The sequence below is a fragment of the Syngnathus scovelli genome, chromosome 9, assembly GCF_024217435.2.
Source record: "Syngnathus scovelli strain Florida chromosome 9, RoL_Ssco_1.2, whole genome shotgun sequence".
Lineage (NCBI taxonomy): Eukaryota > Metazoa > Chordata > Actinopteri > Syngnathiformes > Syngnathidae > Syngnathus > Syngnathus scovelli.
This window is the reverse complement of record NC_090855.1, coordinates 8,653,092-8,669,409: the sequence shown is the minus strand read 5'-3', so window position 1 is coordinate 8,669,409 and position 16,318 is coordinate 8,653,092. Positions and strand designations below refer to the sequence as shown.

General features: G+C 38.6%; 3 protein-coding genes and 1 long non-coding RNA gene across 56 annotated transcripts in view; 3 read left to right on the top strand and 1 right to left on the bottom strand.

Moving 5' to 3' along the window:
• rims2a (regulating synaptic membrane exocytosis 2a) overlaps window positions 1-2,667 on the top strand; it is a 92,632-nt gene extending 89,965 nt beyond the window's left edge. For all 50 annotated transcript variants that reach the window (XM_049730742.2, XM_049730739.2, XM_068651986.1 and 47 more), the window contains one exon: window positions 98-2,667. In XM_049730742.2, coding sequence (XP_049586699.1) covers window positions 98-301 — 204 coding nt within the window. In that variant the 3' untranslated portion in view covers window positions 302-2,667. The remainder of the gene's footprint in view (window positions 1-97) is intronic.
• Window positions 2,668-4,660: 1,993 nt separating this feature from the next.
• Window positions 4,661-6,686, top strand: LOC125974857 (dendritic cell-specific transmembrane protein). The gene is made up of 3 exons (XM_049729722.1): window positions 4,661-5,787; window positions 6,152-6,478; window positions 6,560-6,686. The coding sequence occupies exons 1-3, from the start codon at window positions 4,759-4,761 to the stop codon at window positions 6,605-6,607; spliced, it is 1,404 nt and encodes a 467-aa protein (XP_049585679.1). The 5' UTR covers window positions 4,661-4,758; the 3' UTR covers window positions 6,608-6,686.
• A 423-nt stretch (window positions 6,687-7,109) lies between these two features.
• LOC125975115 (uncharacterized) lies at window positions 7,110-9,258 on the top strand. The gene is made up of 4 exons (XR_007483880.2): window positions 7,110-7,196; window positions 7,287-7,364; window positions 8,685-8,800; window positions 9,008-9,258. It is a non-coding gene; the product is annotated as an uncharacterized lncRNA (long non-coding RNA).
• On the bottom strand, window positions 8,376-15,949 carry dpys (dihydropyrimidinase). Of its 4 annotated transcripts, none has more exons than XM_049730268.1 (11): window positions 15,857-15,949; window positions 15,017-15,283; window positions 14,381-14,539; window positions 13,473-13,652; window positions 12,724-12,913; window positions 12,403-12,559; window positions 11,936-12,077; window positions 11,353-11,495; window positions 8,980-9,187; window positions 8,636-8,700; window positions 8,376-8,490 (listed from the first exon to the last, which is right to left on the bottom strand). In XM_049730268.1, the coding sequence occupies exons 2-10, from the start codon at window positions 15,266-15,268 to the stop codon at window positions 8,641-8,643; spliced, it is 1,491 nt and encodes a 496-aa protein (XP_049586225.1). In that variant the 5' UTR covers window positions 15,269-15,283; window positions 15,857-15,949; the 3' UTR covers window positions 8,376-8,490; window positions 8,636-8,640. The 4 variants fall into 4 exon arrangements, with proteins under 4 accessions (XP_049586225.1, XP_049586224.1, XP_049586222.1 ...); XM_049730267.2 differs by having other exon boundaries at window positions 15,017-15,307; window positions 15,857-15,947; XM_049730265.1 differs by lacking the exon at window positions 15,857-15,949 and having other exon boundaries at window positions 15,017-15,817.
• Between the last annotated feature and the right edge of the window lie 369 nt (window positions 15,950-16,318).

Genomic DNA, 16,318 nt, shown 5'->3' with positions numbered 1-16,318 from the left:
GAGAAAAGTAAAAAAAAAAAAAAAAAAGCATACCTTGCCTGCCGCCTGAGGTTGCCCCATGTGTTTGACTCTCGTGTTTTACATGGCTTCTTTTTAGGTGATTGTCTGGGGCGACTATGGACGCATGGACCATAAATCTTTCATGGGAGCAGTTCAGATACTGTTAGATGAGCTGGACCTGTCCAACATGGTGATTGGCTGGTTCAAGCTCTTTCCTCCCTCCTCGCTGGTGGACCCAACTCTCGCCCCCCTGACAAGAAGAGCTTCCCAGTCCTCGCTGGACAGTTTCTCACGGTCATAGCAGCGTGCAGACTGATAGCGTTGTTGTAGCAGCCCAGTGTTGCGATGACAGGTCACGCCCCCCGGTTACACTGCATGCTTGATGTTGTGTCTTCTGAGCCTGTTTCTAGGGGTGCAAATGTGATCCTGTGTTTTGAGCAAAAACGTTGCACACGTGGTGCTCGTGGCGAAGCGCATCGCAAGCGCCTGGCGGCCAGGATCGCCGGGCCATGTTGTTCTTGCTGTTTGGAAGGAAACTGGAATGGACTCCTTAGCACGAGGAATCTGTCATTTCCAGCTTTTCATCCAATTCGAAGCCATGGGGGTCGGTACTGGGAACCGCAAAACGGGTTCTACAGAAACCCTTTTTCGAATGAAAAATAAATGTTTGTCTTTGATTTCCATTTTTGCTTTGATTTTTATTTGTTTCTTTTTCCTGTTGTCGTTTTTTATGTCTGAATGGGGGTGACAGTGGTTTTCACCACCAGATGCTTGGTCGTGCCCCACCAACAGGTGAGGTTTTTGGAGACCATTACATAGGGTGAGGTTTGTCCCACCTTGAAGCCACACCCCCCCAAATCCTAAAAGAAAATAGCCTGCAGACTCTTGGTTTACATGCTCAACCAAACTGTGCTGGAAAGTCACCAGACAGCAGTAATCAGAGGCAATATTGCAGTGGCTACAAATCACCAATAATGAGTCAAACCCCCAGAGAAAAGATGTGCAATCTACCATCTTGATTTCATTCTTTCTCTTTTGATATACAGTATTGTATGGAAAAAAAAATATCTGAGAAAAATATATTTTCCCTTTTTAGTTCATTTGCATGAATACAAATTTAGCTGAAGACTAAAAAAAAATATTTTTTTCTGGAGGCTGTAACATGCAAAAAAGATGAAGAAAAAGAAATAAAACAGATCAGCCATTTCAATTTCAACAATTTTATATTATTTTTTAAGATACATTTCACTAGTGCATGGTTTTCAAGGGGAGTGAATGCAACATCATGATTAAAAGAGACAAGTCATTGTTTATCAGTCCAGACCATTCATGAGTCAGTAAGATAAGGCTAACAAAAGGAACATTTTGGACTATTTAACAGATAATGTTTTATGATGAAAAAAAAAAGTGATAATGACAATAAATGTAAATGACTTATTTCATTGTGAAAAGGCTCAGATAAAGATTATGTGAAAATGTACATGTTTCTCTTTTTATTCCTTCTCCCAGGGTACTTCACATTGTACGACTCATTTCTACCAATGTCCCCTGATAGTGTTTGGATTTGGTCTGGGCCAGATCTAGTTATTTTACAGTTCTATATTGTTTTGGTATGCATTTTAGTTCAAATTTGATTTCTTTAACAAGCATGTTGAAAAGGATTCTCTGCAACATGGCTTGGGCACACCTTAAAGTAACTCAGCATGTTTTGATATAGGATGATATTTGGAATTTTTGCAGTTTCTTGTACAGTGCATGTCAACGTCCATTCATTTTTCTCCCTCACGTTAAATTCAACGCTACACCTAATTACGTTCCAATCATCCATTGACCAATTATTGACGTTTTTAACAAGACATTCCACTCCCAAGGTCATATATATTTTCTTTGCAGATATTGAGGACAAAAAAGTGACAAGGAAAATATTTTCTACTTAATGGAGTTGAGACGTTGTGATTCCAAGTGTATTTTGTTTCAGTATTGTTGACCAACATGCAAAAATATTCTGTATTGGTACAGCAAAAGGTCTATACTGTACGTAATCAAGAGGCAGCAAACCTGTAAAAAAAAAATAATGTGTTGCTGGAGTTCAATACAAGCACTGTTTATGAGATGAGCTAATCACAAGTTCAAATAACATGGAATATTGCCACAGAATTTTTTTCTTGTTTTAATGAAAATGACATTTATTTAGTATATTTTTGTTAGTTTTCTTTTAAAAGCCAAGACCTGATTATTTTTTATTTTCTATTTTTAGTAATAAAAACGTCTCATGTCTGGGAGGCTAATGAATCGTATAGCTGCAGTATGTCTGAATGAAAATGAATTGGGGCATTATTCCTTTTCCACACGGAGATAAAGAATTTTAATGTCCAAGGATTTTTTTTGTCACTAACAATCTGCAGTATAGAGTTTACTTTTTGATTTCCATTGTACATACATACATAGATGTCAGATTTTAAATAAACACAACACTCTTCTGGAGCAGGAAAAATGCCTCACATGATGAAAAAGACATAAGTTATTTATGCTTTTGAATGCCTTTTAATTTTCTCTTTTTGTGCAATGTGTTAATGCCAAGGCTATGTCTTGGTTAAGTATGGTTGAGTACAGAGATTTATGTAAGTTATTTTTCAAATTAAAAATAAAAAAATGATATTACACTAATTCTGGTTGCTGTGTGACTGTAGGTTTTAGAACAAATATCATGCATGCACTCTTATTGGTTTCCTCGGCAACTGAATTCAGGGTGGCGGAATTATTATCGTTAAACACGTATTCGTATATTTTTGTATCTCACTTATCCTCATTGTGGTCATATATGAGCTCCTTTCAAGCTGACTTGAGGCCAGAAGCAAGGTTTAAAGAAGTCTAAACTATGGAAGGAATAATAATGATTTTGTGTATTTTTTTGTGCACAGTGTTAAAGTCAGATTACCAGAATGTCTGCTTTAGTTGTAGCCATCATCAGAGACCCACTGCTTGCTTCTATTTGTGGAAACACAGTCCGGAGTCAGTGATCGTAAACACTACATTCATTCATTCATCTTCCAAACAGCTTATCCTCACAAGGTTTGCGGGGATGGTGGAGCCATATAAATTTACTTAAATTAGAAGTTTATAGACGACGCTGTGTGTATGAGGTGCATGAACAAGTCTCCAGAGACATACCCCAACCCGAGAAACCTTTTGGAAAATAGCCACAACTTACAAAACACTTGGACAGGGCATTTGTTTTTAGAAATAAGCAGTCACATGGTTTCACAGTATGTTCACACTTGATAGGGAGGCATGCAGGCACTGCATAGACCCATGTATGGGTACAAGGAATTAAAATGTAAATGTTTATGCTTGAGTGTTGTAGTCGTGTTTAGCAATATATTAATTGTTTTGTTTGGGTTTTTGTTTTTTATTGTATATGTAGCTCTTTTGACTGATTCTTATTTTATAAATAGTGTAATGTAAAGAGAAGAAGAGCAAATAGGAACCAGATATTTATTGTTGCCGCTCTCAGCTTTGCTTGTGCTTATATAGCAAATAGAGAAATAATTGACCTGGTGTTTCTCATTATACTACACAAACTTGTTGGACTACTCACATGGCTCGTCTCGTGTCATTAAGACCTCTTTGGGAGGCTCCTGTAGTAAATTTGCTGTGTCGAAGAAGCCCAAAAAGTGTCAGCTCTGAGACATTACAGCAAATAATTATTTTGAAATTAATTCCTCTGTGTTTGAAAAGACACAGAACACACTGTAAATCTGTCTCCTTCCATGTTCCCTCCAATTCTATAAGAAGTTAGCAGAGCTTGATTTGTAACCTGTTGGCAAGATTGCCAGATTCCTCAGGATCAGGCTGCTGGAAAAAGTCTCAGATGGTCCTGAATTGTGCCGCACGTGAGCATGCACCACTGGATTAAAGAGCTCAAAGTATCTTAATATTTCTCTAGGACGCTGTGCTCCCATCTGTTACTCTACGAGTAGCTTACCTTCTCCTTTCACAGTCATTTGTGTTATGAGCCATTTGTGACCAATACGGAATATTTATTACCCTCCTTATAAGCATACAACCAGACATGGAAAAAAAAAAAAAAAAAAAAAGGATATAAAAAAATATCAGCGTGATAATGGCCTGTGCAATATTTGCATTGCAAAGATGTGAAATAAGTTTTGTATGGAATTGTTTACTTTTATGTAACCTGGACCAGATGCAACTTTAAATGTGCTATCCAATGGTGAACAATGGCATTACTAACACTGAATAACTTTAAACATATTCAGGCTTTACATGAAAAAATATGAGTTAGAATTAATAATTAAAACATGGATTTCATTCATTAAATTGATCATGTCAGATATTGCTGTAATATCATTATTGAAATACAGTATAAAACACCCATGTCATATCTTTAATGTTTTTCCAAGATAAGTATATAAGTACATATAAGAATTTGTGGAAATAGATGTGTATTGTTAGTTTACAATGAGACATTTATTTTGATTTGTTGCTTCCTTCTTTTTTTTTTTTTTTTTTGTTTGTTTGAGAAAAAGATGAAGATGACTGTACAGTATTATGACGAATGACTGTGGTTTGTTGCCACATCCTGTTCCAGCATTATTTAAGGCGATGGTGAACAACACACAGTAATAATAGATGCAAAGCTACATGCTTCAGGTTTGTACTTTAGAAACAAAATACACAACCATCTGATTAAGCTCATCCCAGAGCTCTTCTTTATTTGAATTCCTGGGACTGTGGACAATGATCACCAAGGGCCTAACTGACCTGAGGATTTTGGCTGTGGATGTTTTTACCAGTGATAATCGAGAGGGCTTCAAGAGAACCACCGTCCTCCTCCTCGTGTGTGTCTTCCCAAGCCTCCTCCTCAGTGCTTTACTGCTTCTGTACCTTTTCTTCAGTCTGACTTGTGACCTAGCAGTGTCCTCGGGGATTGCTGCCCTCTTTGGGGTGCTGTTGACACTCGGCCTATTCCTGTCACAGACGGTACGATGCTTGTTCACTCTATTTGTCATATCGCTTTTCACTAAGAAGAGTCGTAGTCTCCTGCTAACCGCTGGCACAAGTGTAGTTGTCCTTGGAAATATTCAAAACACTTTGGAGAACCTCACAGGCTTGATCAGGAGCATGATTTGCAACCTAAGGGCCAAGAAAGAATCAGTCATTGCTCCCTTCAGAAACTATGTGGACATGTTGAAATGGCTGGCTGATATTTTGCTCGGGGTGACGGATTTGGGTTTGGTCAAGCTTGACTCCCAACTCAAAATTTCACCCAAAGTGGACTTGGAAAATTTTCGGGAGCGACTCACCCAAGTCGAATTGAAGTTGAATCAAAGTGTCAAATATGCAGTGAATTTAATAAACACAGTATCCACTGTGAAGGAATATGTTTATCCTCTCATCAGCATCCTGGTGCTCATTATCTTTATAACCTTGCACGTAAGAAATTACTGCAATGACATGAAGTACAAAAATAATTTCATCACCAACAAATTTATTGACTTTGACATGAAGCAGAAGGCGCAAGGAAAGCAACACGTACTTCCTCTCACATCAGAGGAGAAGAAGCTTTACCCATCCCTCCCTTCCCTCCGTCCCACCACCCAGGAAGGAAAAGCTCTGCTAAAATTTGGCATTCCAATTATCACCCATTTGATTGCTTGGGTCATATTTATAGCTGTGGATGCCGTGTTGTACTATTTTGTTACATTTATAACAACCAAGCTGTCAGAGATGGAACCATTCCACGTGCCTCTGCGGCTGAGCCTCAAAGTAAGTCCTTTAATTAAACTCTGAGTCAATTGTCACATCAATTAAATGAATAAACATGATGATGTATTACTTAAATAAATACTCACATACAGTAAGACACTAGTTCATTCATATTGTTTTAAATTTGGAATATTATTTAAAGCTGATGTCAGTTGCTTCATCTTAGTTTTGCATTTGAACACCCACTCAGCTAACCACAAGTTTTTGTTCCCCATGATGACAATGACAACAACTGTGGGATTTATTTCATACGCACTTGCAAAATATAATAAAATGTTGTATAAATAAAATAAAATAAAATAAAATAAAATAAAATAAAATGAAACGTCTGTTGTATGCCCTAAATGTGAATTGCTTTTTTCAGGGGATTGCAACCTTAATTGGTCTACAATTGAGTGAGGAAAACCACCAAAAAGACTTTTCTTATTCTGTGACGCTGTTTGAGAAGCAGTGCCTCCCCAAACCCAAACTGCTGCTCAACAACTCTCTGGTCCCATTGACTGCCATCCTGCTGACCTTGCTCGTTATGGCCCCTGTAGCGGCCAAGTTGGTCCAGATCAGGCTCATGGTGTGTGAGAGATTTTACTCCACCGCTGCAGAGGAGAGGATCAAGTATCTGCATGCCAAAATTCTGAGGAAGAGGTCAAAAAGGAGGTGGGAGAAAGACAGTTTTACATCACTCATCACCAAGGTACGTATGAGTCACAAAATAATGCATAATTGAGGGGGGAATCCTGGATGCTAATCTTTCTTTATGGTTTTCTCTTAACAGCCACATTTCTGGTGTCCATTGCTTTTCTCAGATGAGGTCAACATGTGAGGAAAGGTTTCTCCATATATACAACAGTGACTGACACTATAATGTATCTCTGTGGGTATATATATATATATATATATATATATATATATATATATATATATATATATATATATATATATATATATATATATATATATAAAATATTGCACATTTTTATATTGTAATGTATTTGTTCCATACAATCTGCATGTATTATCTAAACTTGGGTCAACAATGTATGTCTTTATTTATGTAATGTTATTGTTATGACAGATTTTATTTTCAAAGAAATTAAATATCATTAATATAATGACAACATTTTCTGGTTGGAACATGTTTGTTTTTGTCAAACAATATTTTCAATACATATTGTCACGTTTCGTCCCCGGTTGTTTTATTATGTGCATATTGTCATAGTTTCTGTCAGCGTCTGTGTGCTCGCCCCGCCCATCCTGGGTCTACTCTCAATCTATGTACTAATCACAGTCACCTGCCTCCTGTTACCTGTGGCGTATATAAATCCTGTCTGCGTGTCACACCCTTTCCGGGTTATTTCTTGTGTCATGTTCTGTTGTCGCTTGTTTCTTGTGTCTTCTTGTCCTACGTCTCGGTTAGTTCGGTTGTTGTTTGCCTACCCTGTCAGTCAGTCTTGTTAACTTTGCCGGTTCTGTTGGCTTGTTCACTTTGTCCTCCCTTCCAGCTACCTGTTCTCTTCAATAATCCCTGGTCCAAGCTGCATTTGGTCGCCCTGCTCCATTCTGATCCGTGACACATATAGGTAGGTATAAATTGATTGTGTGAGTCTGTGTTTCTGTGTAAGATATCTACTGAATGTGTCTATTTGAATAGACAGAGACCGTGTACTTACATAATCCAAGACAGCTGTCCTTTGCATGTGCAGTGTAGGCCACACCATGTGCACCGCTGTCACTATGCATTGACATCATACAGGTGTTTTATAAAACAGGGACACTTGGAGTTTTGCATCCTTTGCATGACTACCAATGATCATTTTAGCTTTGTATTTGACTTTCATAGAACCAATTCATCAAGCTTTATTGCCTCCAAGTCGTACCTAAAACTAAACAATGAAAGAAAGTAAAAGATCCTCTATAGATGCTTTGGTTCAGTGCAGTTTATAGGAATAGGCAGAAATAAAAAACAAAACAAAATCTTATGTATGAGTGACTTGTAGACCGTTGACTGCATATAATATGCTACAGCTTGTAATATTTTAGCCAACTCAACTGTACTATTCCTTCCTTCATTTCCATGGTAAACAGTAAGAGGAAGTGGTACAGCTGAAGGAGGAGTGGGCCTTGTGTGAGTCACACATTGCCAGTGACCCGTGAGGCAACCTGATAAGCTCACATTATGTCTCAACGGGGCTTGCGGCAGAAAACCACGTCAGCATGCGAGCCTAACAGCAAGCTCCCACATGATGCTCGCCGACAGCCGCAGACCTTTTTACTAAGTACTGAGGGAAGGGCTGTTCTCCATTTATGGTCAAAAATGGACTGGATATGATAATACGCCATCCTGCTGAATATGCAAATGCAGAGTCATCGTGGGTCAACAAAAAACTCATTACTGTCAGTCTATTAACTCTCTCCAGTCTATAAAATGACTCAAATCCAATGGTTGAGATGACAACAAGAAACTCTCAGGCAAGGCAAGCGTTCACCGGGTGCAGCAATAATAATGCAGCATAAACCATTACACTAAACTGTTTCTTAGTAGCCACTTCCGCTTTTAATTTTTTGCAATGATAAAACTATTGATAGTTAGAACATAACATGACATTGACTTTGATGTTGAATTGACCTAAATTGACCACCCATTCTTTATTGAAAAGATTAATTAAAAAGATAACACATTTCACAGTACTGTATATAAAATGAATCTTTCTGAGTATCATTTTTGCTATTTCTGACCATATAGTAAGTACCTGTATTACTATTTCTGAGACTGGTCCAGGCACTGACAGTAATGTGTGCGAAAGGACACAAACACAGCTCGAGGCTCAAAGTGGCTTTCTTTAGTGACTCCCATGTTCACACAGAAATGACTTTTCCATCATATGGCTTTCTGATCACAGGTGTAGGTTGGCCCACCTGCAGGAGACAAAAAAAGGCAGAGAGAAGGCTTGTGTGTCATCAGAGGACAGATAGCAATGTGGTCATCAGAGCAGATCAGCACTTTCCAGCCTGTTTGGTATTTAAAATTTTGTGTAGTTCGCCATAACTGAAAAAATGGGGATAAGGATTGGGAGAATGTCAAACAATCTGGACTGGGAAATTGGCTTCAGCATGTTGATTACCCCCTGTAATGAGGCCGTGCTAAGTTCTGCTTCTATCGTGAGTATTTTTCTTCTTTTGAACATCTTTACTGACCTTGTCCCTCTGCATGATTCGTTTGTAGACAAATTCGGAGAAGGGTTTTCTGTGGACGAATCTGCCCCAACCAGGCGTCGTCTTCAGCTGTCCATCCTCGTAGACCACTTTGCCCCTAGAAATGGTGATCACTGGCACTCCATGACACTCCATACCCTCAAAGATGTTGTAGTCCACAGCCTGGTGATGCGTCTTGGCTGAAATCTTTCTGTCAAAATGTACAAATGCCAGCACAGGTCTGCTCAGAACAGAAAATAAAATTTGTGACAATAGAGGTTACTAATGCGTGACTGAGTCGGTCAAAGATTCTTGCTTTAAACCAAAAAAAAGATTGACATGGACAATGATTAAATAGCAAATAAAAATCAGTGTTCACAGACAAAGATCTGTTCTGTTACTTAATCTGAAGATAAATTCACCTCCAAATGAATAAATCCTGCTGAGTTAAGATAATGTTTTAAATAGAAATGGGTGAATAGTCATGTTTTTTGATTAATTCAAGTTTAATTGTTTTTTAGCCATTTTCATTTTGTCAGGGATGGGCAAGGATAGAGACCAGATATCAAGATCACATTTTACATTATTTAAAAGTAGCCTATACTGAAGGCTCTCAATACCAGCCATCAATACATGAGGTAAAAAAAAAATAAAAAATCCTCTTCGCAAGTAGTTGAGAATCACCACGTGCATCAGGAAGAAAGTTCTTTGTTCACAATTATCTCTTACTAGGTGAAGTGGAACTTTACGTGCACTCAAAAGTTAAGATTAGAAAAGAAAGTGCCATTGAAAATCACTTTGTTGTGAGTGCGGCTTCTGCAGTTCATAGGTTGACTTAAATGTGTATTGTTTCAGTGGCTTGTTTTGTGTAGTTCAAATTACCACAGACAAACTCCATACAAACACACTTGGCTAATAAAGATGATTCTGAAAGGTGTCATTAATCTAAGCTATTATTATCATTAGTCATAGTAGTGGTAGTAGTTCTTTATCCATTGCTTCGGCCCTCTGCTCCACAAATCAAGACCTTACAGATTGCTTAACACCTACCTATACAAATGCATTTAGATAATTTGTTTTTGGGTCTTGGCTGTTTGGAAAAAAGTAGAAAAAGAAATAATATTGTTGCCGAGAAAAAATGCTTAGCGATATTCCAATGTGCCTATTTATGTGACATGGGGCCATTGACTGAGCTTCCTCTGCGTTACGTAACTGTTTGTAGCCTCTGGTGCCGGATGTTATGGAGCGACACTTACATTGAGAGCAATTAATTATGCAGTTTTACAGATGGATTCATAGGAGCAGCAATTTAACATGAAGCAATCTTACAGTTAAAAAAACAAATAAAGATATAGAGTAATTTACAAGAAGGCTGATTGGCTCAAACTTTAAAGCGGTCCATGTAAACAATTGTACAAATCTTAGACATATGCTAGGAATTTACACTAAGATACATTGATACAAGATAAAGTACATTGGGTAAGGATGAGTTCAATTCACATCAGTGCATAGCACCCATCCTCAGGGGCTCAGCCCAGATTCTCTTGCAAGCAAAAGCGCACAGTCGAGTTTTGGATTACATAATGTGTGCGTGTGTGTGTGTGTGTGTTGGCTCCCAACCTGCCCCATATGAAGAGACCTTCAACTGTTATGATTTATATTTTTTTTTAAGGAGGAGACAGGAGGAAACAACACTAAAATCAGATTTAATAGGCCCTTTGCGGGATGTGACATCATAGTAGCTGTTGACTTTTTATGTCAATTAGCACAATGGAACACAACATTGATTCAGGGAATTGTGTAGCGCTTCAAGATAAATCTACTATTCTCTGTTTTAAGGCTCATTGGGCTGTTTTGTCTGCAAAACACATATTTTTCCTAAAAGCAAATAGCGAACTCGGGAACATTTCCTGAAAGTGCTTTAACGCTGACTTCCTTAATAAGAAAATGGGATCAGCCCCCCATGTGAACAATTCATTAGTCTTCAAATCCACATGAGCCATCAACTTCCCAGCGGATGTGTCTGTCTTAAGCTTATATAAATGTTGAAGTCATTGGTACATTTATCAAATAAAATCTTAACTCCCTCAAGCTATCATTTTTGAGAATCTGATGAAACCGATTTGTATTTACCGTCAGTCTTTAATTTGTAGCTGCATAACAGGGACATGCTGCAGACTTGCAAAAGACAAGAGTAGATGGGATTTTGGAACCGGGGGGTGGGGAGAGGAACTATTTTTTGTTGTTCTTTTTTGTTTTACATATGAATATATGACACACATGCACGCACGCATGAGCACACACACACATTTCTTCAGCTGCTTTCCTCTTGCTTGCACCAGAATGAATGCTGAATGGCCCAAGTGGGCCCCTCACCTTGATGACTTGGGATCCCAAATAACCACATCAGCATCTGAGTTCTTGGCGATGCGGCCTTTTTGTGGGTAGAAGTTGAAGATTTTTGCTGCGTTGCTACTGGTGACAGCTACGAATCGATTCTCATCCATTTTGCCGCTGTGCTGGGAAGATGGAAATGCACAAATAAGCCAGTTTGAGTGAGAGAGCGCAGTTGATAGCACTGTACACAATTAACAGACAGAAGCCAATGTAGAGAAATGTGTGATTTGAAAGCACTGCAAAGTAAATCTACACTAAGAAAACACACTGTCAGCTGTATGCATTGAAATGTCGATCTCTATTTACTCCTCTAAGTGTTTGCGGAAACAGAGCGCCACAAATGCTCAGTTGCAACTACAATTAATTCCAAGAACTATTGAATTGCAGGTCATCAAATAAAAGAAATATGTGGTTGTAGATAACCACAATGCATCACAAAGGATATCAGATTTTTTTTTTCTTTGTAGTGGTATGGCTCAAGGACATATAACATAAATTCTCTATCTATGTTGTGTTGTATTCCATCCTAGAATATGGGTGAGTGTATGTGATGAAGACATACCACTCCCTTCTCCCAAATGACGGACATCCTATCCTCCACGCCATTCACCCCATTTGGGATCTTGGTGAAGTCGTCTTTTCCAAGTGCCTTCTGACAAACTGAGAAGGTACAGTTGTCTGTCCCCGTCACACTGAGATCATCACTAATGACACATTAAGGATAAATACTATATGATCAAATAACAGAATACGTGTGATGAATGATTCTAAAATGTCTCTTTTGTAATACTAATTTAATTTCCGTTATATACTACATTACTTTCTTGGTTGTTCTAATCATTTTATTGATGTTCCCTTTATGTTATGTGTCAATATTGGTGTTGTTTTAACCGCAAAAATACTGTGTTCCAACTTTAAGGCCAGCAACATCCATTCATCAATCCTACAAGTCTCCATTAGGTTTGCTGGTCACATGACCTATATTTATTTTTGGAACGTATAAAGAGATAACCCACGCAAGCCACCTACTTGGCCAGCAGGTCCATGAGGTACGCAGGGGTGCTGGGGTCAGGTCTTAGGGGAGGACCCATGACAAAGAAAGCCGCATGGGCCCACTCCTTGTGCCAGTAGTGAGTCCCGTCAGTTCCTAGTCCAGCTGCAATGGGCTCCCCAAACACCACCCGTCCTGGCAGCAGATGGAAGTTTCACTTCAGCTTCACTGAACACTTTAGGCATCATTCAATATTGAAAAGTTGACTATATTCAACACACATTCAACACTTTTTGAACATCATTGTAAAGGTATTTGTAACATCCTCTCACACATAAACTGATAAATCCATCACCTACCATCTCTGCGTGCGTTGGACACCACCTTCGCTGCAGATTTGCTCATGACATGGACCACATAGAGAGGGCAATTGACAGCACTGGCGATGGTGATGGCTCTCTGTGTAGCCTCAGCCTCGACCTCCTCCGGCCGACACATTTCATGACCCTCAGGTCCTGTGATGCCCATGGACAGCATCTTCTTTGCCCCCTGTTGTGCACCGATGGAGTGGAGAAAAACAAAGCAGGGTAATGGTGATGGATGGAGAACAACAACACAGAGTACTGCAATACCTGTTATTCAGCTGACCCCCACAAAAATCATCTCCACGAGTGGACTAATTATAAATAATAAAATAAAACCTTGCAACTAGTCCTTTAAGCGTTAAGAACATGAACTTTTATAAGAACTCAAAACAATGGTCTGCTGCTCTCTAGTGGGGTTTCTCACCATGGCATCTGTATAAAAAATTAATCAGGTAAACAGATTAACACTTTTTATTGCTATACATATTTATATATCGGTGTATGTATATTTATTCATATTTATATCAATATTGATATTTGTTATTATGTTTTGCCTCAAACTGTTCAGTCCTAGCACTAAAATGAAATTATGAATAAATCTAGTTGGAATACTTGGCTATAATAACTAATTATACTATTTAATCATTTCATATGATTTAAAATGCATTAATATTTCTGTTCTTATTGCTTCATTTAGTTTATTTATTTTTACATTTTATTCATATTTAAATTGACCCACCAACCTCAGCGATCAGGTCCCCATTCTCAGCATGCACTTGCGCTATTGCGCCAATGTTCTTGCAGTGGGCAAATGCTGCATAGAGTTCAGCATCCTGCAGCATGTACAGATCTTTATACGCCATAAACATCTTAAAGGAATTGACTCCTTTCTCTTTGGCGATAATCTCCATTTCATTCTTGACCTGGGAAGGAGAAAAATAGCAATAGCAATATTACAATGTTACAGTTCTGAAGAGAAACTTAAATGTTTGGTTAAACATCATTTTATGTGGCCCACGAAGACAAATTGTGCGTAAAATTCGTGTCATTACTAGAATTGCAAATTGTCTTCACTTTTAATAATATCTTTTTTTTTTATATTTGACCAGTTTTTACTTATCTGATTTGAAAATGAGTTATTTGTCAGTTTGTTTTGTAGCTTTTACTTTATATAATATGAGGTGCTCATACATTTATTTGGGTTGACCGTCATAATGGCCCTCCGAAAGAAGCTATGACTACAATGTGGCCCGCGTAAAAAATGAGTTTGACACCCCTGCTCTAGCACACTGAATTTAAAGGGAGTGAGAGGAGTCGCTTCCATTGGCAGAGAAGGTAGCTGACTATGCTCACACCCACAACAGTGCACATAACCCATTTCTAGCTGTGCACATCTACAAGAATACAAAAAGAAAGTTACCTCCCATGTGCAGTGTCGTGTAATTTTAATAACAAAACTGTTTACGGGGCAGAACTGTTTACCATTTTTGTTTTAATTTAGAATTTATCCAAAGCCCAGGGCTTTGGCAGAACCTTTGCTTGCATATTCATGTATGTGTCTGAATGTCCAATAAATTGTCCAGACTCAAACAAAATGATGAAATAACCATCAGCTATGCACTCATCTCTGCAGTCATATTTTCATATTCACCTGGTCACTCCACCACGTGACAGCGACATGTAGTGAGTAGTCACAGCAGACTTTGCTGTCCGCTGCCTTGCGCCAAGAGTTATAAGCCTCCAGAAGAGACTTGCCTTTTTGGGGGATGACAAAGTCCACGATCATTGTTGTCCCTCCAGCTAAGGCAGCCTGGTGAGACATAGTCAAAGATTAACCGCTGAAAGCTTTTGTCACCCTAGCACAAAGTCAACTGACTAAAGATCGTCTGAAGGTATTGCAAGGACACTTGCGTTTGACATCTACTGATGCCAGAAAGTGTGATAATATCAGTGAACTTAATCAGTCATCAGTTCAGTCAACACTCAAATATAAAAAATAGAATATCAACACTTTAGGTTTTACAGTTAAAAACAACGACAATGAGAAAAATTCAAACAAAAAAATTAAAAAGGAAAAACAATGTCAAAACAAAATACTTTTTAAAACTGCTTTACCCTGCTGTACACAATGATCCTAAGGTTTAGTTTTAAATTGTGAGCGGGACATATCATATGTGTGTGTGTGTGTGTGTGTGTGTGTGTGTGTGTGTGTGTGTGTGTGTGCGTGTGTGTGTGTGTGTGTGTGTGTGCGTGTGAGTGAGTGAGTGCACATGCATGTGTGTTTTACCTGAGTTCCTATATTAAAGTCATCCACACTCCTGGTGCCCATGAACGCAAGCTCCATGTGTGTGTGCGTGTCAATTCCACCTGGGATCACCAGTTTATCCCTGGCATCAATAATTCTCACTCCCTCTGGAATGTGAAGATTCAGTCCAACATCCACAATTTTCCTATTTTCAATATAGACGTCACTGATCACAGAGAAATCTTCATTCACAACTTTGCCTCCTTTTATCAGGATCCCACGGGTCTCCGCCATCCTGCTGTGCAACGTCTGTGAGAATGCGGAGAGCAATGTCTGTGAGAATGCGGAGAGAGAGTTTGTGGAGTGGAAAGTCACAAATGGCTTTTAATAAGTAACATCTTGTGTCTGTTCCAAAGTTCAGCAAATAGAGCAGCAAATGGGCCCATCCTTACACAGTCACTGTGGCCATGAACTCAACAAACTGTCCTATTTGTGCATACACGAGCCCCGATGACCACAGGCCTCAAGTACATGTTAAAGATAATTCAGACGCTAGGGGGAGCCACATGACCGTTCTAATACATTGGCTTGGTTTTGACATTTATGTAACACAAATGCAACGTTTCATTATTTTTGCAAAATTAGCCTACTTTGCAGTAAATCATGGACAAGACTTTGTGACAGTGTTCTGCTCCATTAAGAATGTATGACAGTATGACAATGCAATCATAGAATTTGAGTGAGGCCGCTCTAGACAACGGTCTGGAAATAACATCATGAAAACAACATGCACGTCTAATAAGCCAGGAAATGCAGTAACTGCAAAATACATCATGAGCACACAATTAAAAAAAAAACATGCCACATATTCCAAACGTGTACCTAAAGCACCAATTCCTGGAAGTCTACAGAAGTTGGTCAGAGTTTTCTTTTTTTTTTTTTTTTGCAGGGAGTCAACTGTTTACTCTCTTTTTTTTTTTTATGACAGAAAAGCACGCCCTTCAAAATACATCCAAATAAAAGCCTGACCTTCAAAATAAAATCAACCCAAGAAAGCATGTTTTCCTTTTGATTGGTTTATGTTCACGGCCAAGCCATGATTTTCATCCAGATATGTATTGTCTTTAAGTATGACTAATCTACAATAATGGCATGATTCATAGATTAGTGAAGGACTAATTAAGAAGTTCCTTCAGTAATCTACTGCAGTCAGGGCCTTGGTCTTCTCTGCTCGTCCAGTCAGGAGCACATGCAGAGCTCCAACTTAGATAAATTGTATTAATTTAGTTACAACAGTCTGTTATCTACATTTCACAGTGTGTGTCGATCTACAACACAGTGCAT

What these genes read in the sequence shown, in the direction of transcription:
- LOC125974857 (XM_049729722.1), top strand. Translation starts at nt 4,759, where the DNA reads ATGATCACCAAGGGCCTAACTGACCTGAGGATTTTGGCTGTGGATGTT. An exon ending in CTCTGCGGCTGAGCCTCAAA is followed by an intron (nt 5,788 to 6,151) that starts GTAAGTCCTTTA and finishes TGCTTTTTTCAG; the next exon opens with GGGATTGCAACCTTAATTGG. An exon ending in TTACATCACTCATCACCAAG is followed by an intron (nt 6,479 to 6,559) that starts GTACGTATGAGT and finishes TTCTCTTAACAG; the next exon opens with CCACATTTCTGGTGTCCATT.
- dpys (XM_049730268.1), bottom strand. Translation starts at nt 15,268, where the DNA reads ATGGCGGAGACCCGTGGGATCCTGATAAAAGGAGGCAAAGTTGTGAAT. An exon ending in ATGGGGACCTGATCGCTGAG is followed by an intron (nt 12,914 to 13,472) that starts GTTGGTGGGTCA and finishes GGTGCACAACAG; the next exon opens with GGGGCAAAGAAGATGCTGTC. An exon ending in TGGGATCCCAAGTCATCAAG is followed by an intron (nt 9,188 to 11,352) that starts GTGAGGGGCCCA and finishes ACATTTTGACAG; the next exon opens with AAAGATTTCAGCCAAGACGC.